The 27,595-nt window shown below is 48.7% G+C and overlaps 1 protein-coding gene and 1 long non-coding RNA gene across 2 annotated transcripts in view; both read right to left on the reverse strand.

Annotated features, from left to right (window-relative positions):
• The window catches only part of CMTM4 (CKLF like MARVEL transmembrane domain containing 4), a 35,427-nt gene extending 29,485 nt beyond the window's left edge, over window positions 1–5,942 (reverse strand). The window contains exon 1 of the mRNA XM_069968499.1: window positions 5,425–5,942. Coding sequence (XP_069824600.1) covers window positions 5,425–5,610 — 186 coding nt within the window. The 5' untranslated portion in view covers window positions 5,611–5,942. The remainder of the gene's footprint in view (window positions 1–5,424) is intronic.
• A 13,645-nt stretch (window positions 5,943–19,587) lies between these two features.
• Window positions 19,588–25,973, reverse strand: LOC138789724 (uncharacterized). Its single transcript, XR_011362776.1, has 3 exons — window positions 25,866–25,973; window positions 21,684–21,855; window positions 19,588–19,769 (listed from the first exon to the last, which is right to left on the reverse strand). It is a non-coding gene; the product is annotated as an uncharacterized lncRNA (long non-coding RNA).
• Window positions 25,974–27,595: the final 1,622 nt, after the last annotated feature.

The following is a 27,595-nucleotide window of genomic DNA, read 5'->3' on the forward strand; positions in this document are numbered from 1 at the left end:
CACCAGTTTGATAAATCTCCCCCATTGTCTCAGTAACGTACAGCTAATAAATAATCCATATGCCACCACTTGTGTATCCCACTTACAAGTATAAGATAACACAGAGAAATTGGTGAGAAAAGATGCCACATGAGAATAGGGAGTTTACTTGTTGAGGGACTGGTATGGCTGCCCATGTATCGCCCACTGCCACATGCACATGCCAGAAGATGCAGTTACTTGTTTCTGGCAGCGTCACTTTATAGAAAAACTTCACCGTTGTACGTGGGAGTCTTCTCCTGCATTGGACAGACGGATAAAGCCAGAGACACATCAGGGGATCCTCAGAGGAGAGAAGGTGCTGGACGAGACAACAATCTATGTTTAGCTGTAGAATGAGGCTAGGGACCACTGTTGCAAAACTACCACTTATCAAGCTTTAGCCTTGGCCATCTTGGCATGATGGGAGTTGTAGTTTTGCAACAGCTGGAGAGCCAAGGCTCCCGATCCCTGCACTAGAAGGTAAACACTTGCATGTTGCATGCGGTCCAGTGCTTGGCTGATGCTGACAGGCTGGAGCTTCTGCCCATGACACATGCAGACACAGGAATTCAGCACAAGATGAATGTGTTCCTGAGTGTAAAGGAGCAGGGCATGGGCTCAGATGGATCCAACTACACATTCCTCGTCTGGGCCACTCTTCCCTTTGTTCAACCACAAGCCATTTATTTCTGGAACACAAGAGGTTTTCCTCCTCCAGCTGCTGGAGAGTTTAGCGCTGACTTGTCAATGTCTTAAATGCACAGACAGCAACTTCCTGTCACAAACATTACGGACAGCGGCTGGGTGACAGGCAGGCTTCTGCTCTAACATGATAGTGATAAAAAACCTAATGCAGAAAGAGCATCTAGAACACTGGACTCTACTCAGCACAACACCTACATAGGTTAGTTTTCTATTACAGGTGTGTAGGCTAATTTTCTATTACAGCCAAGTGTCCTAACCTGGCCACAGGTGACCCAAACTGACAGCCAAAAGAGGGATCTATGATGAGAGTTCAGGTCCGTAAACCCACAAGCTGGGATACTTGGACATAATGCACTTGGGTGAATGCACTTGGGTGAAAACTGGTCCTAAAGGGGTTATCCATACATGACTGCTTTCCTCCAAAAACAGCACCACTCTTGTCCTCAGTTTGGGTGTGGTGTAGCAGATTACTTCCATTGAAGTGAATAAAGCTGATTTGTAATAACACATACAACCTGGGGACAGGAAAGGCACTGTTTTTGAAAGAAAAAAAATTACAGTACTTTTGCATTTTTTAATCCTGGAAAACACCTTCACTCAAACTGGGTTCCTTGAAAAGAAAAAGCCCTCCAAAAGCAGGATCTACAAGACCCCAATTATATCTTAATGATTTCAGACCAACTCTTCGACTTGGGACAAAGATGATAAATTCTATGGAGGAAACTTACCACATACTAGGGGGCTCCTTTCTTGTATATTTTGAGAATGAAGGGTCCTGGGAGAGGGGGATATCCTTGAGTTTATGAAGTTTCAAATGGGAGCTCAGAATTATGCACCTCAAAGTTTATTTGGCTTGTGATGAAATTCCTGTTAATGTTGTCACCAAGTTTTTACAGACTTCTACTTTCTCTGCTGAAAAGCACATTTCACTTTCATTTTAAAGGGTTTTTCCTGTTTTTTTTGTTTTGTTTTTTTTTTGTTTTTTTACAAAATCCCCAGCGTGAGGGAAGAGAAAAGAAAAAAGAAAAACAGAGAAAAATCCAGCATCGCCAGCATTTCAGAGTACCCCACTAGCTTCAGTGGTGAAGTGCAAGAGGAACTGTACATGACCTTTGTGGCTAGTCACTAGCTGTACAGTGACTAGGAAGGGGGAGTGTATGGTTGTTGGTTTGTTTTTCAGAGAGCCATCAAAAAAGCACAAGAATGTCTTTCAGAGGACCTGTGGCCTCTGTGAGAAATGAGCACCATCAACATCCATCTAGAAACACTGCTCCACAGATCTAAGGGCTTTTTATTTAGACCCCACAATTACTGGCTATTAGAGCCTATAGGCTGTGCACCCAATATGTATATTAAGGCCCTATTACACACACAGATTATCCGACAGGTTTTTTTAAGCCAAAACCAGGAATGGATTTGAAAAGAGGAGAAATCCAGTCTTTCCTTTATGACCTGTTCTCTGTATATAGTCTGTTCCTGGCTTTGGCTTCAATGATCTGTCAGATAAATCTGTGTGTAATATGGCCCTAAGAGCCCAGCGTCAGCTGGGTGGTCAACACTGCTCCGTTCTTGTATGTTCTGCATTTATGGATGATCTTGGGCTGGGGGAAGGATACATCACTACAATATGCACATGTATTAAGTAGGCAGCCCAGTAGAAACCGGTGAGTAGGCTGGGGAACATCCCAAGGGCAACAAAGCACCCAATTTACATGCTTTTAAATAAATAAATTATACAAAAATGGTGGGACAGGTAAGCTGAGAACCATGTATACAGGCAAGTAGATGGCTCTCTGCTAGTTTGTTTTTTTCCTTTATAAAACTAGCTAATACCATTCCACACAGTATTTTTGATAAAACTTTGCTAGTACTTTGTAGGGAGGGTAGATGTTGTTCACACAGCATGAAACAAATTCGCCTCAGTTGGGGCCAAAACCTTTAGGACCTATTCTTATCACCATGATGAAGAGGCAGCAGCACAGCAACACTAGTGCTGGAGTTCCCCTTTAATAAGTAATGCTGAGGGGCATTATTTTAGTTCACTGACCCCAGATTTACATTTTGCTTTGCTGACAGGTCAGAATGCTGACTGTAAAGGGACCCCTTGAACACGGCTTTCCAAACAATCCCTGATACGAGGAGGAATTTGCTTTCAACATAAGCTGTAATTGTTGCATTTTTGTAGCCTGGGAGTTAATCTAGAGCATATTCATCATCAGACATAGGAATGCTGCCCCATGACTTTACATTCTGACCCCTAAAAAGGGCACAGAGTTCACAAGTGCTATCTAACTCCAAGCAGGCGGCAATAACACTGTGCCCCATAAGGAGACAAGAAGAAGAAATCCACAATGAGACCAAGGCTAGAGCTATATACTGCACACCATGCCGTAGTGACACCCAGCCTATGAGGCTAGCTCTAGTGTCCCAAGTAACCATAGGTGGCCCATCTTACTGCTGCTGTCAGCACTGCAGGAAGCCAAAGTCACTATGCGGCTAGAACATGAAATCCAGACCAATTATCCATCAGGAGAAACTCTAAATAAAAAAAAGATGTCATTCATTACCATGCAGCATTACGTATGTGTTGGTTGATCAAGAGTTACGAGCCTCCACTACAGTATGATACCATATACTCTGGCAAACTTGGTGGGCTGCTGCACTTCCATCCCTCTCATACAAAAGCTGTAGCAGGGAGACTGCAGCAGCATCCCCTTCAGCTAGAGATCTTTAGGGCCCTATTACTGGACGATGATCATTTGAAAAATTGTTATATCGTTTAAATTTAAACGATAATTATTCTGTTTGTATACATCGCTTGTGTCATTGATCACATCTTTTAAGCGGACCATAAAATCGTTAAATCGTTCGCTAATCTTTCTGTGGATATGTGCTCTTAATATTCACTACATTTACACATCGTTCGTTCTTTGGCTGGGATGAAAAAAGTAAACGATTGTAGTAGAGATGGTAAGTAACGACCATGGTTCTGTATGTTACGGGGAATGATTTCAGGTCGTTCCCAATCGCTTATCAGTAATTGTTAAAAACAGTTTTGTCTAATAGGCCCCTTACATGTACTACTGATTAGTGGAAAATATATCCCCATAGACACAACCAGCGTCAGTGCTACACATGAAGGGCTGCTAGATGCATCCGTCTGTCCCACCGCTGTTAGGTAAAGATGTCAATGTCTCCTCTCCTTAGGCTTTTCATCTTCGTTCCTGTACTTCATCGCTCATGAGCAGCTTTTATTGGCTAGCCAAAATAAAGTATAACTCTTTAAATCTTTGTTGACACTAAAGTATTTACTGCATGTATCTCCATTCTCTATGGTATCCGGGAAAGAGTTGTGACCCAAGATTCCAGAGCTGCCCTGTTACCCGTACATGTGGCATCCCTGACTAGTTCTGCTGCCCCCAGCTTTCAGGAAGGTGCCACTCAACTTTCCCAGAGGCAAAAGGAACTTGAAGAATTTATACACCTCTTAAACGGGGGAATGCTCTTTAAACCTGTTATGCCTGGTGCTGTCTTCCTTTATCCACCATCTAACCTGCAGTGAAACTTCACCATTCCATCGTAACATTCCATGTTTTGCCAACACAAAGTTGTAAATAAATGGTGGAGGTGTGCGGGACAAGGTCTGGGAAGGACAGCACCTGATCACACGCTTCCAGGGTCACCCTGTACCAGAGTCAATGACCTCAATGACAAATACAGCAGAAACAGGCGGGAAGCAGGAGTGGTTGGCACTGCCTCCTATCATAGATCAGGGCAGGTGCAGCACGCCCAGACATTATTACCTGTTCATAAACAAAGCATTGCCAATACGAATTGCCTGAGACCATCCCTAAATGTAATACACTGTGTGCCACCCTGTGACTATGCCAAGTACTAACAAGTCTATGCAGCCATTTGTTACATATGTGGGAGAAGGCAAATGACAGATAAGAGGGCTGATCACTTATGGGGGGGGGGGGGGGGGAAGGGGTGAAGCTCTGGGCAGTGGGGACCCCACACACCACCATCCATCTAGTAACCTGGTATGGGGGGGGGGGGTGAGCCCTGGGCAGTGGGGACCCCACACACCACCATCCATCTAGTAACCTGATATGGGGGGGGGGGGGGTGAGCCCTGGGCAGTGGGGACCCCACACAACACCATCCATCTAGTAACTTGGTATGGGGGGTGATCCCTGGGCAGTGGGGACCCCACACACCATCCATCTAGTAACCTGGTATGGGGGTGGGGCCCTGGGCAGTGGAGACCCCACACACCACCATCCATATAGTAACCTGGTATGGGGGGTGAGCCCTGGGGACCCCACACACCACCATCCATCTAGTAACCTGGTATGGGGGGGTGAGCCCTGGGCAGTGGGGACCCCACACACCACCATCCATCTAGTAACCTGATATGGGGGGGGGGGTGAGCCCTGGGCAGTGGGGACCCAACACACCATCCATCTAGTAACCTGATTAGGGGGGGGGGAGCCCTGGGGACCCCACACACCACCATCTATCTAGTAACCTGGTATGGGGGGTGAGCCCTGGGGACCCCACACACCACCATCCATCTAGTAACCTGGTATGGGGGGTGATCCCTGGGCAGTGGGGACCCCACACTACCATCCATAACCTGTTGCACATGTAGTGGGCTGTGCATGCCCCCTCCTCCAGCCCAGCCCCCCACACTCACCACTTGGCTGCATTTCAGGACCCCAAAGAGTGAGCGGATGTAGTCCACATCGCAGTGGATGCCCCTCCAGCCCCGGTTCTGGCGCACAGGCTCGGTGGTGGGCTGGTAAGGGCTGCTGGCCCCGGACACCATAGAGGCTGTAGATGCCTCCGCCTCGAAGCCATCCATGTCCTCGGCCACTCTCATGCCTGGGGCTCCAAGAGCGGATCAGTGCAGGGGGCCACACTTCCCACAATGCATAGCGATGGGCAGTTGGCAGACCACGTCACTGCAGTCCCAGGAGTAGGTTAGGAGCCCCTCCGTGATGCCCACATGTCAATCATCCACGCATCTGCAGCAACCTGTAGCGCGGCGACAACCATAAAGCAGCGGCCAGCAGTGCAGAGCGCAGTCGCAGAGCAGCGGCCGCTCCGGCTACAGCACCACACCCCCCTCCGCCGGGCTCCGGACGAGCTTTGCCCCAGCTCCGCGCTACCCTGGGCCCCGGTTCTCTCCGCGGTGACGCGCAAGTCGCAGCGCGATCCCGATACTGACGCGCTCTGCAGGTAAACGGAGCCCCAACCAATCGCAAGCGAGGCTCTTTGTGACGTCACAGTAAGGCTGATCACAGTAGCTCCGCCCATACGCCCAGCGTGACTCCTTCTTGCCCTGTTGGTAGGCAGCTGGCACGCCTGGAGGTTGGCATGTTCCAACCACGGGATCAGTAGTGATGGTGACAACAGGTTAATGGCAGTGGAGCTGCACTGGTTTCTCTCCACAGAAATTCATGGATTAAAGTTTTCGCAGATTTCTATGGACTTTAATGGGATTTTCCTCTATTACCAAGCTTAAACCTGTCGGTGTAATATTCTTCTCATAGGCGGTGTATGTCCAGCTATCCTTTATGTGTAGCGTGTGCATCAGTTATAAAATGTCGCACACCACATAAGAAATATGCACAAATCCACACTCGGAAAACTTGCAGCTAAGACTGCCCATAGCTTGTGAAAAAAGTCAGACATAATAAAGGAAGCTAGCCATGATCTGTCAGCAGGGGCGGCCTTGGCATTTCTGGGGACCCTCCCCCGGTAGTTCTATTATAACCCTTATACCACCATACAGTGATAACATTACCTCAAAACTGCTCTGAACAAAACAGAAAGATATCCCCAATGATACCGTTACATAATACCGACACACCATGACCATTATCAGTGCAGATCCTATAACACAGTGCAGTTACATCCAGTCACTCACAGAAGGCGTCTTCTCTGATCAGCGTCTTTTACTTTTTTTGTTTGTCCATCCAGCGTGGGCCACCCTGTAGTCTTCCCCTGGCTGTGAATGCTTTCTCCAGAATCTGCCAGAGAAACATTCTAGGCTCCAACACATACAGTAGTTAGGTCACCTGTACCCCTATACAGTAGTTACACCCCTTTGTGCCCCCACAGATTTAAGGTGTCCCTGTACCCCCATTTAATTAGGTATGCTCTGTGCCCCAGTATAGTAGTAAGGTATATAGGCACCTCTGTGCAGCCCCAATGTAATATAGACCCCTGTGTGCTGACCCCAGTAGTATATACCCCTTGTGTGCTGTCCCCAGTAGTATATAGACCCCTGTCTGGTCCCCCAGTATACTATATAGACCCCCTGTGTGCTGCCCCAGTTGTATATAGACCCTGTGTTTTGCCCCCAGTTATATATAGACCCCCTGTGTGCTGCCCCCAGTTGTATATACCCCCTGTGTGCTCCCCCACTTGTATATAGCCCCCCCTGTGTGCTCCCCCAGTGGTATATAGACCCCCTGTGTGCTGCCCCCAGTAGTATATAGCCCCCTGTGTGCTCCCCCATTTGTATATAGACCTCTGTGTGCTCCACCAGTAGTATATAGACCCCTGTGTGCTCCACCTAGGGCTGGGCGATATGGCCAAAAAATAAAATCTTGATTTTTTTAGAAATCTGGACGATTCTCGATTTAAATCTCGATTCTATTATTTTGCTGAATAAACAAAATTTTTCTCACAGTGTCAGATACTATTTTAATGATGGTTGATACAACTGTATTGCTTCCCAGTGTAACAGTGCTCCCCTGTGACTGAGGGGGACTGACAGGGACTGGGAGCAGCTGGGGATGACTGACGGGGACTGGGGCAGCTGGGGATGACTGACGGGGGCTGGAGCAGCTGGGGATGACTGACGGGGACTGGGGCAGCTGGGGGTGACTGACGGGTACTGGAGATGACTGAGGGGGACTGGAGATGACTGGGGGGACAGGGGCAGCTGGGGGTAACTGTGGGGTACTGGAAATGACTGAGGGAGAGCTGGGGGTGACAGAGGGTGGACTGGAGATGACTGGAGGGGGACTGGGGAAGCTGGGGGTGACTGGAAAGGGACCGAGGGGGGGCTGGGGGTGACTGGAGCAGGAGTGCACATAGCCCTCCTTCTCTCACCCCGACACACAGCGTCCCGCTCCCCTATCAGCCACAGTTAGAGCTCCCTGGTCTCTGGAGGAGGCAGCAGGGACTGCAGCATAGTGTGATTCCTGGAGCTGTACCGCGGGATCTGACCCCACTGTACAGCTCCAGGACCCTCAGCGACACTATCACCCTGCAGTCCCTGCTGTCTCCTCCAGACACTGGGGAGCTCTAACTGTGGCTGACAGGGGAGCGGGACGCTGTGCCGGAGGACGCCCGCGTCGCATAACTCCTTACTGCCCGCCCCTCACCTCACAGCAGCGCTCGCCAGCCCCATACTGCCCCACTCCGGACTGTCCACCTGCCTGCGTACCGCATCGTCCGGCCCGCCCGCAATGATTTTTTGTGAAAATCGAATTTACGATTTTCTCAAAAAATCTAATCTTTTCAAACACTCTGGGCGAATTATTCGAATTAATTTGATTAATCGCCCAGCCCTAGCTCCACCATTAGTATATAGACCCCTGTGTGATCCACCAGTAGTATATAGACCCCTGTGTGCTCCACCAGTAGTATATAGACCCCCTGTATGCTCCATCAGTAGTATATAGACCCCCTGTGTGGTCACCCAGTTGTATATAGACCCTCTGTGTGCTGCCCCCAGTAGTATATAGACCCCCTGTGTGCTCACCCAGTTGTATATAGACCCCTGTGTGCTCCCCCAGTAGTATATAGACCCCCTGTGTGCTCCATCAGTAGTATATAGACCCCCTGTGTGGTCACCCAGTTGTATATAGACCCTCTGTGGGCTGCCCCCAGTAGTATATAGACCCCCTGTGTGCTCACCCAGTTGTATATAGACCCCTGTGTGCTCTCCCAGTAGTATATAGACCCCCTGTGTGCTCACCCAGTTGTATATAGACCCTCTTTGTGCTGCCCCCAGTAGTATATAGACTCCCCCCATTATATACAGCCTCTTATACTCACCTGGGTCCCACGTCTCCTCTTTTCACACTTGTGGCCCAAGGCAGTGTCTTGCCTGTGGTCACAAGAGGCAGCTCTCCCTTTGCGGTGCTGGTGCTCCATTGACGTCACTTGTGTGCCAGCACCACAAAGAGAGACCAGCCTCTTGTTACCACAGGCAAGACACTGCCTGCGGCCACAAGAGTGACTAACAGGGAGGGAGCACCTGTCAGTGGTGCTGCTGCATGTTACTATGAGGGCTCGTTAAAAGCGCTTGTAGTTACAGTTCAGAGTGCAGCAGTGGCCGGTCTTGGGCACCAGAGGGGGGTGTGGGGGCCCACCTGGACGTCGGGGGCCCTACGCAATTGCATTGGGTGCTTGGTGCCCAAGACCACTACTGTCTGTCAGCTGTAATTCACATTTCAAACTGCTGACACTGTTAGATGCTGTTAGGGCAGTCACATGGTGCCTTTCATATATCCAGCTGTGCTTCCAGGATGTAGAGAAATGCTCTGGTAGAAAAAGTCAAAGCGGCTTCTCCAAGCTCCTGAATAACTGCAAGCTGTAATAGCTCCAATCCTCCCCCTTGACTGACACCTGGAAGCTGAGTCCCAAGCAGGGTCAGGTATGGGAGAGGGGAGTAAGGAGGTGTTACAGCTTGCTGCAGATCAGGAGCCTAGGAAAGCCTCTTTGACCGTTCTTCCTATAGAAGGATAGTATTTTTCTATGTTCCAGAATCACAGTCAGGTATATAAAAGGTACTAGGTGTCTGCCTGACCTAACAGATATCTAACAGCAGTTTGGGATGTGAATTACAACTGACAGATTCCCTTTAAGATTAAATGCTGCTGCAAATATATTTTTCACTAGGCAGGCTGGGGACAGGCTTGATTCTGAAGACGGCGGACCACTGAAGGGAGGAGATATCAGTGCACTATGGTACCTGGGCCAAATACTTGGATACAGTGTATCATATACTAATTTTCCCCACTGTATTTATGACGAATGCCACTTTCCAATTGTCTCCCCTTTATTTATTGGAAACTCCTTTTATATGAAAATGAGTAAGATGTTAACCATGTATGCATGATGATGGTTTGCTGAATTGCCCCAGTGCGCTCTCTCCTTGCAAGGTTGATGTACTAGTATGGTCCGTATTGTTACCACTGTATCTGCTGGCTGTGATGAGTAATTAAGGACCTCCCTCTTCCAGCACAGTAAGTGTTCCCACTCAGTACCCATACATAAACTACATGATTTATTAGCTACTATATGTCATGCAGGAAATGTTGTTTTCTTATCAGTCTGACACAGTGCTCTCTGCTGACCGAGACAGGAACTCTCAAGAAGAGGAGAGGTTTTCTATGGGAATCCCCATAGAAAACCTCTCCTGCTTTAGACAGTTCCTGTCTAGGACAGAGGTGGCAGCAGAGAGCACTGTGTCAGACTGATAAGAAAACAACATTTCCTGCATGACATACAGCAGCTGATAAGTATTGGAAAAAGGGGAAATTTTGGCAGCACATCTATGACTGTTCACACTGCAGGTTGCACGCTGATTGTGGCTTAAAGTCACACTGTCACCCCCTTTGTGCATTCTGACATCTCTACACAGGTGTAAAGGGTAAATTTAGCGTTTTTCATACCTTATTTTATATCATACGCCATGGTGCTTGTTCAAGTAAAAAGTTATCTTTTATCAACTGCAGATTGTGTTAAGTGGGCGGGGCCTTGCAGCATTACCGCCACTTAGCTCCGCCCATAACGTCACAGTTGGTCCCGCCCCCTCGCCGGCCATTGGAACAGGCTGGCCGAAAGGTGTAGACCCCACCCCCTTTACGTTGGCCAACCAATGGGCGTCAAGGGGGCGGGGCCAACGGTGCCGTTGTGGGCAGGGCTTAGTGGCGATAATGCACTTGATAAAAGGACACTTTTTACTTGAACAAACACCATGACGTATGATATGAAATAAGGTATGAAAAACGCTAAATTTACCCTTTACACCTGTGTAGAGATGTCAGAATGCACAAAGGGGGTGACAGTGTCACTTTCAGTACAGACAAAAAACAAAAGGTGCAACAGCAACCCACAGGTGAAAGGGACTATCGTATATACTCCTCCCAGCGTACACACGGTAAACACCTGCTCTGTAGATTTTAAAAATTAAAATATAAAACATTTTTTTTTAGAAAAGTGAGGATCTTAGCAAACTATTTGACCAAACAGAGATCATTTGGTTCCTATCTGCCCAGTTGTAGGCTTATTCAGCCCAGGAGAGGCCATTGCTAGTGTGAAAATGCTAGAGTAGGGTCCATGTCTTGAGGACGCCTTAACGTGGTGACATGGTACACTTTGTTAGATCAAATAGTTTGCTAAGATGCTTACTTTTCTAAAAAAAATGTTTTATATTTAAATTTTTAATATCTACAGAGCAAGTGTTTACCGTGTGTACGCTGGGAGGAATATATACGGTAGGCCCTTGCACCTGTGGGTTGCTGTTGCACCTTTTGTTTTTTTGAAAAGTATGGGAAGACTTAAGATTTTTTAAAAGAAGTAAATTAGAAACTATATAACTTTCTGACACTAGTTGATTTGAAAGAAAAAGGTTTTCAACTGACAAAGCATCTTAAAGCATCTTTTATTTTCCCACATGTAGAAACCATTATTAGGTTACAAACCCACTTGGCAGGTCTGCAGCGAGTCTCCATGCTGCGTTTTTGCAGCGAGACTTGCTGCAGATCCCGGCCCTATACTTTTAATGGCAGACAAACACGCAGCAGGGATGTACATCCCTGCTGCGAGTTTGTCTGCAGCCCACCCCATTAACCCCCCGGCCGCCGGAGCTGATACTTCACCTGATCCCGGCTCCGGCGGTTCCCGATGTCTTCAGCAAGCCGGAGCGGGGACCAGGTGAAGTATATGCTCCAGCCAGCCGCCCGCAGCCCCGGCCGCCCGATCGCCCCCCCGCAGCCCCGGCCGCCCGATCGCCCCCCCGCAGCCCCGGCCGCCCGATCGCCCCCCCGCAGCCCCGGCCGCCCGATCGCCCCCCCGCAGCACCGATCGCACGCCCCCCCCGCAGCACTGATCGTTGCTGCGGTGGGGCGTGCGATCGGTGCTACGGGGGGGCGATCGGGCGGCCGGGGGGGCGATCGGGCGGCCGGGGCTGCGGGGGGGGGGGCAATCAAGGCCGGGGCTGCGGGGGGGCGATCGGGCGGCCGGGGCTGCGGGGGGGCGATTGGGCGGCCGGGGCTGCGGGGGGCGATCGGGCGGCCAGGGCTGCAGGGGGGCGATCGGGCGGCCGGGGCTGCGGGCGGCTGGCTGGAGCATATACTTCACCTGGTCCCCGCTCCGGCTTGCTGAAGACATCGGGAACCGCCGAAGCCGAGATCAGATGAAGTATCAGCTCCGGCGGCCGGGGGGTTAATGGGGTGGGCTGCAGACAAACTCGCAGCAGGGATGTACATCCCTGCTGCGTGTTTGTCTGCCATTAAAAGTATAGGGCCGGGATCTGCAGCGAGTCTCGCTGCAAAAACGCAGCATGGAGACTCGCTGCAGACCCACCAAGTGGGTTTGTAACCTTAAAGTGTAACTGTGATTTAACTGTCAATTTGTAGAAATTGTAGTACAAGCGATTTTAAGAAACTCTGTAATAGGTTTTTGTAACGCCTGGAGTAGTGGATCCACTGGGCCGTCACCAGCGATGGCACTAACCTCACCAGGGAGCGGAGTCTAAGGGGCCGCTGGTTTTCACCAGAGCCCGCCGCAAGGCGGGATGGACTTGCTGCGGCAGGCGACCCCCAGGTCGCTACCCCTGGCTTGGTTGCTAGTGACGGCAGGCGAGGCGTGGCAGGAGCAGAAGGCAGGAGAGAGTGCAGGCAGAGGATAGTAGACGTGCTCGCAGGTGGCGGACAGGACTCAGGAACAATGGGAAGGCAGCGGGCAAGGACTAGGGACAAGGACTGAAGACAGGAACAAGGGACAAGGACTAAGGTCAGGAACAACAGGGAGCTGGGCCAAACGCTATGGGAAGCATATAGAGGCTCCAACACCTGTAGTAGGGCAGGGTAGGAATTTATAGGGAGTGGTTGAGTGCAACACCAATTAGGGGCGGACTGGCCCTTTAAATCTGAGACAGCCGGCGCGTGTGCGCCCTAGGAGGCGGGGACGCGCGCGCCGGCCGGCACAGACGGAGACAGGAGCAGGACCAGGTAAGGCGCCCCCCGGGGCCGAACATGTAGCAGCGCCGGGTCCCTGCACAAGGACCCCGGCAGCTGCATGGGACAGAGGGAGGTCGCGGCGGCGGCCCGGAGCACGGGACGCCGCCGCGGCCGTGACAGTACCCCCCCCCTTTGGCCTCCCCCTCTTTCTAGCCTGCAGGAACCTCTTGATGAGATCTTGGTCCAGGATGTTAGCCTCGGGTTCCCAGGACCTCTCCTCAGGACCAAATCCTTTCCAGTCCACCAGGAAGAACCTTCTCCCTCTGACAGTTTTCATGCCCAGAATGTCTTTAACAGCGTAGACGTCGTCAGAGACGGCTTGTGGAGCAGAGAACGAAGACTTATCGGAGAACCGGTTCAGGACCACTGGTTTTAAGAGGGAAACATGGAAGGCGTTCGGAATCCGCATAGTAGGGGTAGGCGGAGTTTGTAGGTGACAGGGTTGATGCGTCTTAGCACCGAGAAAGGACCGAGGAATCGAGGGCCCAACTTGTAGCTGGGAATCTTGAGTCGGACATATTTGGCCGAGAGCCAGACTTTGTCACCTGGGAGAAAATTCGTGGCAGGTTTCATCTTCTTATCAGTATGGTCCTTTATGCGTTCAGAGGCTTTGAGTCAGGTCAGATAACAACTCCTCCACGGCTGGGACCTCAGAGGATGGAGAGAGAGGCAGAGGAGGATGAGGATGATGCCCGTAGACCACATAGAAAGGAGACTTGCCTGTGGAAGTCGAGTCCAGATGGTTATATGAGAACTCCGCCCATGGAAGTAGATCGGACCAGTTGTCTTGGCGGCTGGAAACAAAATGACGTAGGTAGTTACCCAGAATCTGATTGACTCTCTCCACTTGCCCGTTTGTCTGAGGATGATAGGCCGATGAGAAGTCCAGCTTCACTTGGAGTTGCGAGCAGAGGGCACGCCAAAACTTAGAGACAAATTGAGAGCCTCGGTCAGACACAATGTGAAGAGGAAGTCCATGCAGGCGGAAGATGTGTCGGAAGAACAACTGAGCCAGACGAGGAGCAGAGGGTAGACCAGGAAGGGCCACGAAGTGAGCCATTTTAGAGAAGCGGTCCGTCACCACCCAAATAACTGTATTGCCCGCAGATGGAGGTAGGTCTGTGATGAAATCCATCCCAATGTGGTGCCAGGGATGGTCCGGGACTAGCAAGGGCAAAAGTAGGCCGGCAGGTCTTTGACGGGGAGACTTATTCCTGGCACAGACTGCACAGGAAGCCACAAAGTCCTTGACATCCTGGAGGAGATTGGGCCACCAGTAGTGACGGGAGATCAATTGCCCGGTCTTTTGAGCTCCTGGATGCCCGGGCACCAAAGAGGAATGCCCCCACTTCAAGATGCGTTTACGGAGTGCGGGGCGCACATACGTCTTCCCGGGAGGCAGTCTCTGCAGAGCAGAAGTGGCAACTGGTACTAGGCGGTCGGGAGGTATTATGTGACGAGGAGATTCCTCTTGCCCCATGACATCGGATGCTCGGGATAATGCATCGGCCTTTAAATTCTTCTCGGCTGGACGGAAATGGATGGTAAAGTTGAACCGAGAGAAGAAGAGGGACCACCTGGCCTGCCGGGGATTGAGGCGTTGAGCCGATTGGAGGTAGAGGAGGTTCTTGTGGTCCGTGTAGATGTTAACGGGATGTTTAGCCCCCTCTAGTAGATGACGCCACTCCTCCAGTGCCAACTTAATAGCCAGGAGTTCACGGTCCCCAATCGTATAGTTCCTCTCGGCCGGGGAGAAAGTCTTAGAAAAGAACCCGCAGGTTCTGGTCTTGCCTGACGTGTCCCTTTGCGAGAGAACGGCTCCTGCGCCCACAGAAGATGCATCGACTTGGAGAGAAAACGGCCTGGAGACATCCGGGCGGACTAGAGCAGGAGCAGAGGCAAAGGCAGACTTAAGGCTATTGAAGGCTTGTTCGGCCTCTGGAGGCCAACGTCTGGGGTTCGCCTTCTTCTTAGTGAGAGCCACTATGGGTGCGACCAGGGTGGAGAAGTGAGGGATGAATTGCCGATAATAGTTGGCGAATCCAAGGAAACGTTGGATAGCTCTAAGTCCCACAGGGCGTGGCCATTGGAGGACAGCTGAGAGCTTGGCCGGATCCATTTGTAGACCCTGGTCGGAGACGATATAGCCAAGAAATGGAAGACTGCGCTGATGGAAAACGCACTTCTCTAGCTTGGCGTATAGATGATTGGCCCATAGTCTTCGTAGGACCTGACGCACTTGTGCCACATGAGTCTGCTGGTCCGGGGAGAAGACCAAAATGTCGTCCAAATAGACAATGACGCAGACATAGAGGAGGTCTCGGAAGATATCGTTCACGAATTCCTGGAAGACCGCTGGGGCATTGCATAGGCCGAATGGCATGACCAGATATTCGTAGTGCCCATCTCTGGTGTTGAAAGCGGTCTCCCATTCGTCTCCTTTACGAATACGGATCAAGTTATACGCTCCCCTGAGATCCAGCTTGAAGAAGATCCTAGCTCCACGAAGACGGTCAAATAGTTCGGGAATTAGCGAAAGAGGATAGCGGTTCTTAACAGTCACCTTATTCAAGCCCCGGTAGTCTATGCATGGGCGGAGGGAACCGTCCTTCTTCTGAACAAAGAAAAATCCATCGCCAGCGGGAGACGTGGATTTACGGATGAAGCCCTTCTGTAAGTTCTCCCGGATGTAGGAGGACATGGCTTCAGTCTCGGGCACAGAGAGAGGGTATACTCGACCACGTGGAGGAGAAGCCCCTGGAAGAAGGTCTATAGGGCAATCATAGGCCCGATGAGGTGGTAGAGAGTTCGCCTCCTTGGCCTAGAAGACATCAACAAAGTCTTGGTAGTCCTCCGGTAGTCCAGATAGAGGCTTGGCATAAGCAAGTGACCTCGTAGAGCACTTGGGTTGAGGAGACCTCAGATACAGATTATGACAGTCCTGGCCCCAGCTGAGAACCTCCCCAGTTCTCCAGTCCAGCTTAGGGGTATGTAATTGCAGCCAAGGAAGACCCAGCAGGATGTTGGAAGAGGAATGGCGCAAGACATAGAAGGAGATCCTCTCCTGATGTAAGGCGCCCACCTGGAGGACTAGGGGTGCCGTCTGGCAGTGCACAGCTTCGGTAAGAATCTCCCCCGTAACCGAAGAGATAGACCGGGGTTGGGCTAGCTGGATCACGGGTAGCCGCCATCTTTGGACCAACGAAGCAGAAATGAAACTGCCAGCAGCGCCAGAGTCGATGAGGGCAGTAGTCTGGAGAACTTGCCCTGAGGGTGTCTGGATGGAGACTGGCATAGTCAACCTTGGAGAGGTGGCATTCACACCTAGGGAGGCCTCTCCCACCGGACCTAGGTGCGAGCGTTTCCCGGACGCTGAGGACGTTGGGGACATCTCTGCCGATAGTGATCAGCGCCACTGCAATAGAGGCAGAGATTCAGGTCCAGTCGACGGGTCCTCTCATCAGTCGTCAGGCGAGCTCGTTCCACCTGCATAGGAACTTCTGGAGACGACTGGGACATAGGAGCAACGGGATTCTGGAACACCGGTGCCAGCCGAGGATGGCGACGGGGCAGACTCAGACGCCGTTCTTGCCGGACCTCCTCCTCTCTCTCGGAAAACCTGGTGTAGACTCTGGTAGCCAGTAGGATGAGTTCGTTCAAAGAGGTAGGCAGGTCTTGGGCAGCGAGCACATCTTTCACTCGGCTGGACAGGCCCTTTTTAAAGGTGGCAATTAGAGCGGACTCATTCCAGTCTAGTTCTGCCGCCAGGGTGCGGAACTGGATGGCATAATCACCAACGGAGGAAGTTCCTTGGGATAGGTTGAGGAGAGCAGTCTCAGCCGAAGACGCACGGGCAGGTTCCTCAAAGACAGAGCGGAACTCGGCCAGGAAGGTTCGGAGATTGGCGGCAACAGGGTCTTCACGGTCCCACAGTGGTGTGGCCCAGGCCAGAGCTCTACCTTCCAATAGGCTGATGATGAAAGCCACTTTAGAGCGCTCGGTGGCAAATTGACTGCTTAGAAGTTCGATATGCATGGTGCATTGGGTCAGGAATCCTCTGCACAACTTGGGGTCACCTCCATATTAACTTGGGAGAGCCAGTCGGAGCTTAGCAGAGGCTGCAGGAGGTGATGACTGCTGAGCGGTGGTATGCTGCTGTACGGCTGCAGTCAGTTGTTGGATCAGCTGTGACTGTTGTTGGATTTGTTGAGCCTGTAGGGCGACCACTCGGGCGACTTCACGGATATCAGGCACCTCGCCGGGATCCATGGTTGGAGCCTACTGTAACGCCTGGAGTAGTGGATCCACTGGGCCGTCACCAGCGATGGCACTAACCTCACCAGGGAGCGGAGTCTAAGGGGCCGCTGGTTTTCACCAGAGCCCGCCGCAAGGCGGGATGGACTTGCTGCGGCAGGCGACCCCCAGGTCGCTACCCCTGGCTTGGTTGCTAGTGACGGCAGGCGAGGCGTGGCAGGAGCAGAAGGCAGGAGATAGTGCAGGCAGAGGATAGTAGACGTGCTCGCAGGTGGCGGACAGGACTCAGGAACAATGGGAAGGCAGCGGGCAAGGACTAGGGACAAGGACTGAAGACAGGAACAAGGGACAAGGACTAAGGTCAGGAACAACAGGGAGCTGGGCCAAACGCTATGGGAAGCATATAGAGGCTCCAACACCTGTAGTGGGGCAGGGTAGGAATTTATAGGGAGTGGTTGAGTGCAACACCAATTAGGGGCGGACTGGCCCTTTAAATCTGAGACAGCCGGCGTGCGTGCGCCCTAGGAGGCGGGGACGCGCTCCGGCCGGCACAGACGGAGACAGGAGCGGGACCAGGTAAGGCGCCCCCCGGGGCCGAACATGTAGCAGCGCCGGGTCCCTGCACAAGGACCCCGGCAGCTGCATGGGACAGAGGGAGGTCGCGGCTGCGGCCCGGAGCACGGAACGCCGCCGCGGCCGTGACAGTTTTATTAGGCAAAAGAGTTTCCTTCTGTACTCAAAAGCTGTGTTTGGCAGCCACCACCACCCCACCCCCACTTTAGAAGAAGCAGGATTTCTGTGTCCATTATGGTCTATGGAGGGGGGAGGGTCTGAGGGGGATAAGTGAGCATGAAGAGGAGAAAAGGCAGCCCTGCAAAACACCACATCCTGCAATCTTCGCTCACCAAGTTTCCAGATCAGCACCGAGCTTTCGGACCTTTGAATCCAGGCTTTTATGTGGCCAGAGAGTCTTTAAACTGCAGGTGTATTTGTCTTCTCTTCCTGCTCACTCATCCCCCTCGACCCCTCCCCCCTCCATAGGTTATACTGGACACAGCAAAACTTGTCTTCACTTTGCTCCTCTGTAATAAAGATAGCTTTGCCTGATAATGCACAGATAAGTAGTAAGGCAAGGAGGCTGCAAAACAGCTTTTTTTTAGTACAGAAAGAGGCTTTTTACCTATTAGCAGCCACATTAGGTTCCTGGTTTCATCCTAGTTGGGATTTTTGAGACTGCTGGGATCGCTGTCACTTGCATCACAAAGGAACTCATTCACTGGTATCAGCGAGTCGTGGGTCACTGTGTAGCCATAGTCTTAGGCCCCGTTCCCACTGAGCAAAACTAGCGGAATTCTGCGGCGGACAATGCCGTTAGCCTCCCGCTCATAATGGGAGTCTATGGGAGGTGCGCACTCCTGCCCTGTCCGCGCTGAAGAATGAACATGTTCCGCTAGTTTTGCTCAGTGGGGACGGGGCCTAAAACATATACCCAATCTTCGGGCCAAATGATTGTTATATTGTTCGTGCAGCCACTAACATTGTTATTGAGCGCACATCTCCTGTTTACACGGAGAGATGTGCAGCGGATAATAATACATTTTACCACCACAGAAAAGAAGTGATTAGCTGCCGAGCAGGCATGTTTCCACTCATTGGCACTTTTACACTGACTGACTATTGGCCGAATGTGCCTTTCTAGGTACACTTGTTGCCGATCACCGGCCAGTGCAAAAGGGACTTTAGACACAGTCCACTCATAACAGACAGCAATGAAGCAGCCGCCCAAGATAAAATGCAAATAATAATTGCTCAGCTCCTGGAGCCACTTCCGGCTTTGGCACAATAACTGCAGTGGGAGTTTAAAAAAAAAAAAAAAAAACAGCCATGTGTGAAACCAGCATGAATTTACCTTGAAGTGTCTTCAAAGTCTCGCCAATGAAAGTGCTTGCATATCCAAAGAGTGCCACTAACTCTAGACAAAGGGATCTTTCCTCAAACTCCATTTTTTGGTGTAATGTCCCATCTACAAAGAAAACTAGAGAAATAATATTGCCACAATGGAGAAATATACAAATTGTCATGAAGAAAACAATTTCATGTTAAAAATTTTGTCCTCTAAATTCTGTAAATATTTAAAATAGCCCAGTTCAGACACAAGGGGGCGCCATGTTATAAAAAATGTATGTCTCCAAGTCATGTACAAAGAAAGATGAAGATGTGTCAATACGTTCTGATGTTTATTAAAGTGTGAGATGGTGCGCATAACTCTTAAAAAAAGAGAGAGTGCGCGTAACTTCATGTACCTTGCATAATGCAGGACATAACATTAGCCTGCTATCTAGTGAAAAGAGAAAGGTCATACTGTATGAGCAGTTTCCTGCCAACTATTCATCTGTTCAAATCGTCTGCCATCAGAATATTGCTCATGACATGCATGCTGCCGCACAACGCACTGTCCACAGCCTCTCCTGTCCCTCTCTCTACCAGGTATGGAGCTGCCTATTGCGGTGGACAGGTGCTGGGGAATAAAATTATCATACGTTTATTTATTTATTTTTTTCCCCACAATATTTTTATTGGATTTTTCAAATGTTATCAATAACAATACAGTTACATATCAAAGGGAGATATAAATAGGATACAATATAGTATGTTTGAAAACAATTTTTCTATAAAGAACAATAGAATCTAAAGAACAAAAATGAATGCTCTAGATATGTAGATAAAGAATCTATCTTTAATATAATTAAAGGAGAAGTCCGGACAAAATTATTTTTTTTATATGTTATTACTTATGGAAAGTTATACAAATTTTTCTATAAAGAACAATAGAATCTAAAGAACAAAAATGAATGCTCTAGAAATGTAGATAAAGAATCTATCTTTAATATAATTAATGGAGAAGTCCGGCCAAAATTATTTTTTTATATGTTATTACTTATGGAAAGTTATACAAATTTTCTAATGTACATTAATTATGGGAAATGCTTATATACTGCTATTTCCCTTAATTTAGTGTATCAGGAAGTGTTAGAATTCTCTCAGAAGCAGTGACGTCACGACGAAAGGTGTAATTCCTATGGAGTGTCCAGCAGGGAGCGCTCTATACTGTATATAGAAGTCAATGAGTACCATTGACTTCTATATATAGTGCGCCCCTGCTGGACACTATTGAATCATTTGATGTGTATGTAATGTAATGTTATGTACTGTACTTTGTGATTGAATACATGTATGGAATACTTTGGGGAGCAAGTGTCCTTGCTCCCCAAAGTATCCCATAAATGTATTTAATGAATACATTTGCAGGGCACCGAGCAGGGAGGGAGAGAAGTGCCATCTACCTCCCCCCTCCCTCCCTGCTCGGTGCTGGGAACATATACACAGTACTACTCCCCCATTATCTGCAGGTAATGGAGGAGGAGTACCTGTGCTATCTATGCCCATCATATCGCCGCCACTCACACAAAGGCCGCTCTTCCTCCTCCTGGCTTCAAACTAACTATCGCGCCGCTGACTCACCGCCGCCCGCGACGCTGACTCCCACCCGCCCGCTCCTCACACTATCCCGCCGCCAGCCACCGCTCTCTGCTCCTGCATGCCGGCCGCGTCAGGGTGGGGGAGGGCTGATGCGGCCCTTGTGTGAGCGGTGGCAATATGATGGGCATAGATAGCACAGGTACTACTCCTCCATTATCTGCAGATAATGGGGGAGTAGTACTGTGTATATGTTCCCAGCACCGAGCAGGGAGGGAGGGGGGAGGTAGATGGCACTTCTCTCCCTCCCTGCTCGGTGCCCTGCAAATGTATTCATTGAATACATTCTTGGGATACTTTGGGGAGCAAGGACACTTGCTCCCCAAAGTATTCCATAAATGTATTCAATCACAAAGTACAGTACATAACATTACATACACATCAAATGATTTAATAGAGTGTCAGAAACGGGCACACTATATATAGAAGTCAATGGTACTCATTGACTTCTATATATAGAGCGCCCCCTGCTGGACACACCCATAGGAATTACACCATTTGTCGTAACGTCACTGCTTCTGAGAGAATTCTAACACTTCCTGATACACTAAATTAAGGGAAATAGCAGTATATGAGCATTTCCCATAATTAATATACATTAGAAAATTGTATAACTTTCCATAAGTAATAACATGTAAAAAAAATTATTTTAGCCGGACTTCTCCTTTAAGGAACTCTGAGTACTCCTAGGGTGCCCTTTGCTGCCGCCGTCTGATACCAAACAGTATTACAAAAGTGTTTCATAACAGCTTCCCTCTCCTCCTGCGACATAACCTTTATGAGATAAAATTTCCATTTTTTTAATGAAATTTCTTGTGGAAACATCTTTGTTGCGGATTGCATCCAGCATTTCATACGTTTATTTTAATCCCTCCACCACCTATCCGATCCATACCTTGCAGTTCACATCTACATCAGAGGTTTGGCTTACTACAGAAATATAGAGCTGGAGGGATCCCATCGAATCTAATAGGTCCATTTGATTTCAGTCTGGTGTCTGTTTATGTAGCAGGATTTGAGTGGTCCCTTTGTAAAACGGATTTTGAAGCACTCCAAATGAAGTCACACTGCAGATGTGAACAGATCGAGAGTCGCAGTTAAAGGGGAACTCCAGATAAGAAAGACTTGTTTTCTATTAAAAGTACATTAAAAGGTAAATATATGTATCTATATAATGTATTACTGTATCTCTGCGGTTCTGCCACACTGGTAGCTTATAGAAATCCAGGAAGTGAAGAATAATGGCCTCTGTGCAAATCCACATTGTCTCCTGCTCCTTCTGCTCTCCCCCCTTAGGAGACAAATATTCCATGCCTCGGTCTCACATTGTGTGTGTTTTGCCGAGATCAGACTCATGATGTAGACGGGGCAGGGCATGATTTCACAGGAGGCACGGCTGGATCCCACAATCCCCTGAGTGATTCACCATCTCTGACCGGCCAGAAGCAGGTGTTCCACTGATTTCGCTGATTGTGCAGAAGTGTGCAGTGAAATTAAGGCTGTGTTCACACATGTTGGAGTGTCATTGCAGTACTGCAGCGTATTCACAAAAATTATGCAGTAACACAAGTAAATGCTGCTTAACGGCAGAGAGGATCAGAGCCTTATTGTGGGGCTCAACTTCAAAGATAAAAGATGCTTGATCATAATATGTGCGTGGAAATGAAAAGAAAAAAAAAATCAAAAAGTTCTTTACTTTATTCCAATATCAGAATAATCCAATATCAGAGTGCTGTGTGGTGTTACAGGTAGAGAATACAGCTTGCTGTGTGGTGTTACAGGTAGAGAATACAGTGTGCTGTGTGGTTTTACAGGTAGAGAATACAGCGTGCTGTGTGGTGTTACAGGTAGAGAATACAGCGTGCTGTGTGGTGTTACAGGTAGAGAATACAGCGTGCTGTGTGGTGTTACAGGTAGAGAATACAGTGTGCTGTGTGGTGTTATAGGTAGAGAATACAGCGTGCTGTGTGGTATTACAGGTAGAGAATACAGCGTGCTGTGTGGTGTTACAGGTAGAGAATACAGCGTGCTGTGTGGTGTTACAGGTAGAGAATACAGTGTGCTGTGTGGTGTTATAGGTAGAGAATACAGCGTGCTGTGTGGTGTTACAGGTAGAGAATACAGAGTGGTGTGTGGTGTTACAGGTAGAGAATACAACATGCTGTGTGGTTTTACAGGTAGAGAATACAGCGTGCTGTGTGGTGTTACAGGTAGAGAATACAGCGTGCTGTGTGGTGTTACAGGTAGAGAATACAGCGTGCTGTGTGGTGTTACAGGTAGAGAATACAGTGTGCTGTGTGGTGTTATAGGTAGTAACTGTGCTGTGTGGTGTTACAGGTAGAGAATACAGCGTGCTGTGTGGTGTTACAGGTAGAGAATACAGGATGCTGTGTGGTGTTATAGGTAGAGAATACAGCGTGCTGTGTGGTGTTACAGGTAGAGAATACAGGGTGCTGTGTGGTGTTACAGGTAGAGAATACAGCGTGCTGTGTAGTGTTACAGGTAGAGAATACAGCGTTCTGTGTGGTGTTACAGGTAGAGAATATAGTGTGCTGTGTGGTGTTACAGGTAGAGAATACAGCGTTCTGTGTGGTGTTACAGGTAGAGAATACAGCATGCTGTGTGGTGTTACAGGTAGAGAATACAGCGTGCTGTGTGGTGTTACAGGTTGAGAATACAGCGTGCTGTGTGGTGTTACAGGTAGAGAATACAATGTGCTGTATTGTGTTACAGGTAGAGAATAGAGCGTGCTGTGTGGGTGGGACCACAATTAAATCATAAATTACTGCAAATGATTCAGTAACACAATGAAACTGCAATGTGTGAACACAGCCTAGATGTTCTGCAATAGATTTGGGCGGGGAATAGCCAGGGAGGGGGGACTGTGATCAGGGGCGGTCTTGGCATTTCTGGGGCCCCAAGCAAAGTTATGTCTGGGCCCCCCCCCGACACGCGTTCCAAAACAATAGACCGCTGTGTGTTGCCCCCAGTAGTATATGCCCCTTGTGCGCTACTGCCAGTAATATATACTCCTTGTGTGCTGCCCCCAATAGTATATACCCCTTCTGTCCTGCCTCCAGTAGTATATACCCCTTGTTTGCTTCCCCCAGTAATATATAGACCCCTGTGTGTTCCCCCAGTTATATAAAGCCCCCCGTGTGCTCCCCCAGAAGTATATAGACCTCCTGTGTGCTACCCCAGTTGTATATAGACCCCCTGTGTGCTGTCCCCAGTTGTATATACCCCCTGTGTGCTCCCCCACTGTATATAGGCCCCCTGTGTGCTCCCTCAGGTGTATTTAGCCCCTCTTTGTGCTCCCCCACCTGGATATAGACCCCTGTGTGCTCCTCCAGTAGTATATAGACCCCCTGTGTGCTGCCCCCAGTAGTATATAGATCCCTCTGTGAAGCCTCAGTAGTCTATAGCCCCTCTGTGTGCCCCCCCTGTTATATATCCCCCGTGTGCTCCCCCATTTATACAGATCCCTGATGTGCGCTCCCCCAGTTAAACAGACCCCTGTGTGCTCCCCTCCCATATAGTATATAACACAATAAAACAAACACTTATACTCACCTGGGTCCGGGCGTCTCCTCTTCTCTTCACTCTTGTGGCCGCAGGAAGGGTTTTCCCTGTGATCACAAGAGACCGCACTCCCCTTGTCCTGGCGCCGATGTCACTGGAGCGCCAGCACCACAAGGACAAAGCTGCCACTTGTGACCGCAGGGAAAACCCTTCCTGCGGCCACAAGAGTGACTGACAGGAAGGGAGCCAATGTCTCCCGCCCTGTCAGTGCTGCTGCATGTAACTATGAGCGCTCATTACGAGTGCTCATAGTTACAGTTCAGATGGCAGCAGCGAGCTGGGCAGCGGCCCTGTCCAGCTGTCTTGAGCACAAGAGCGGGGCGTGGGGGCCCCCCTGGATGTTGAGGGCCCCAAGCGATCGCTTGGGGTGCTTGGTGCCAAAGACCGCCACTGACTGTGATGAACAGCTGAGGGAAAGCATTGCATTCTGGAACCTGTAGTACTGTGTACAACTGATAAACCAGGAAGCGCAGAAACACAAAACAGAACAAAACCCCCCAAAACAAATGGATTTTTGGTAGTTTCAAAACTGGAATAGATAGGTAAGTAATGCTTTAGGCTTCTGCAGAAGTTTCATTTTTTTGTTAACCTCTTCCCTTTTAAGGGTATGTTCACATCTCGTTTTTGGCAATATGGTTTGATCAAATTATATACCAACATCCTGACGTTGGTTTCTAAATGTAGTTAGTGTCAGCCATAGGTGTGAGGTGCAGCGCTCTTTTCTCTTCATGTCCGTAAGGAAATAAGTCTATTTTCAGTAGCAAAAATCCTTGTGTATGTGTAAGCCATGTACTATGGTGGGCTTCCCAGGATACAGCGAAGTTACGAACAAGGAAAGCGACTCCAACACCAGTTTAACCCTTTGAGGACCTGGCCTAAAATGACCCAGTGGACCACGTCATTTTTTTATTTTTGCGTTTTTCCTCCTCCCCCTCTAAGAGCTCTAGCACTTTCAGTTTTCTATCTACAGGGCCACGTGGGGGCTTGTTTTTTACAGGAATAGTTGTACTTTGTAATGGCGTCTTTCATTCCACCGTAACATGTATGATGGAATTCTAAATATATTATTTATGAAGATATAAATAGGTGAAATCGTAAAAAAGAATGCAATATGGTAACTTTTGGGGGGTTCCTGTGTCTACGTAATGCACTATATGGTAACAGCGACATGATACTATTATTCTATAGGTCAGTCCGAACACAACCATATGCAGGTTACACAGATTCTCTAATGTTATATATTTATTTTTATAAAATACTTTTTTTGCAATTATTAATAAAATGGCCCTATTGTGGCATATAACAGTTTTAGTTTTTCACTCAGGGGGCTGTATGGGGCGTCATTTTTTTGCACCATGATCTATAGTTATTTATTAATACCATATTTGTGTAGAGCGGACATTTTAATTTTTTTTTTTTATCTCTGAACAGGACCCAGTCACAAACTAGTATAGGTGCTCTTTACAGCAGTTGCGGGGTCCCAGCAGATACATGCCTCACATAGATGGTGTCAGGCCTCTCAGTCTTCATCTACTACAGTCAGCCCTCTCAAAGTGGCTGCTCCAGACTTCCCTCAGTGCCTCCTCCTTCTTCTTTCCTCAGGTCACATCTTCCAACTGTCAGGTTTGTCTCCCTTGACAACACAGCCTGTTTACTGCAAAACTGTGACATCTTGTGGCCAAATGCAGAAAGTCAGTTTAAAACTATACACAGTTACATCAGTTTTCACCCTCTCACGTTTATTGAACAAATGCAGCCGCAGACCGTATATATTTTTAAGAGCTTGATGTTTCTGAAAATAGCGGTTCGTGTTGGAGTAAATAAGTTGCACAGTTCTTTACATAAGATATTTAATCTAAAAGAGATTACCAAAGGTGAACATAAGGGGTGTGGGGGAGCTAACATTTTAAAGGGGCATTCCCATCTAAACTAACTGCTTATTAGTAGAGAGGAGTGTTTGATTTCTCTTCACAAAAGTACATGGATTTAAAGCAAGTCTGGCAGCTGTAATTCATGCTCCAAACACTGTTAGGACAATGAGACACATGGTATCTTTGATAAATCCTGCAATGCCTCCTAGATGTAAAGAAATGCTTTTATTTTCCGGTATAAGGAGTCATAGAGGCCTTTCCAAGCTCTTGAATAGCTGCAAGCTGGAATACCTCCTGTCTCCCTCCTCCATGCTTGATTGACAGCTGGAAGCCGAGTCTCAAGCAGGGTCCAGTATGGGAGGGGGGAGTAAGGAGATGTTACAGCTTGGTGCACCTCAGGAGCGCAGGAAAGCTATATGCTATACGTTACAAACATTTTTCTATATCCTGGAATCACAGACAGATACAATAAAAGGATCAGGTGTCTCCTGGGCCTAAGAGCTATCTAACAGTGTCAGCAGCTTGGAATTTGAATAGCATCTGACAGATTCCCTTTTGAGGGAATCTGTCAGCTCCCAAGCCCTATCTAAGGTGCTTACAGTGTGCTGTAGCTGGCAGTCCCCTGATGAGCATGGTACTTTTTGTTAATTTTCCGTGCTGAGGATTTTGCACAATTTCATATCTCCTACTGTACTGAAGAGACAAAGAGAAGTTGTTTGTGCCACACTCTGACATTGAATAATCAATGCTGCCCGGCCTCCTGCTCGCTCAGCTGTCAGACAGTGTCTCTGATTACAGATCAGTCCTCTGTAGGCAGTTTATGTCTGAAAGAAACACTCAGATATAGTTGAAGCTGTGGTCTAGAGGTAACTCTCCTTTCTAGTGACCTGCCAGCAGTTCTTTTTCTGGTTCAATTCCCCTGATGGAAATCAAATATATTTATTTATTTTTGTTATAATCATTATTGTATCATTTTAAAGGCTATGTTCAGACACAGTATTTTTGCTCAGTATTTTCCAACCAAAACCAGAAGTGGATTGAAAACACAGAAAGGCTGTGTTCACACACTGTTGAAATTGAGTGGATGTTGCCATTTAATGGCAAATAATTACTGTTATTTTAAAACGTCCGATATTTGCCATTAAATGCTGGCCATCCGCTCAATTTCAACAGTGTGAGAACAGAGCCTTTCTGTGTTCTTAATTCACTCCTGGTTTTGGTGCAAAATACTGACCAAAATGCTGTGTGTGAACAATGTCTTAAAATTGATACAATAATGAGAAAAAAGACATCTATTTAATTTCCATCTGGGGATTCAAACCAGAGGATGAACTGCTGGCAGGTCCCTAGACAG

The sequence above is a fragment of the Dendropsophus ebraccatus genome, chromosome 4 (assembly GCF_027789765.1).
Source record: "Dendropsophus ebraccatus isolate aDenEbr1 chromosome 4, aDenEbr1.pat, whole genome shotgun sequence".
In the NCBI taxonomy this organism is placed as follows: Eukaryota; Metazoa; Chordata; class Amphibia; order Anura; family Hylidae; genus Dendropsophus; species Dendropsophus ebraccatus.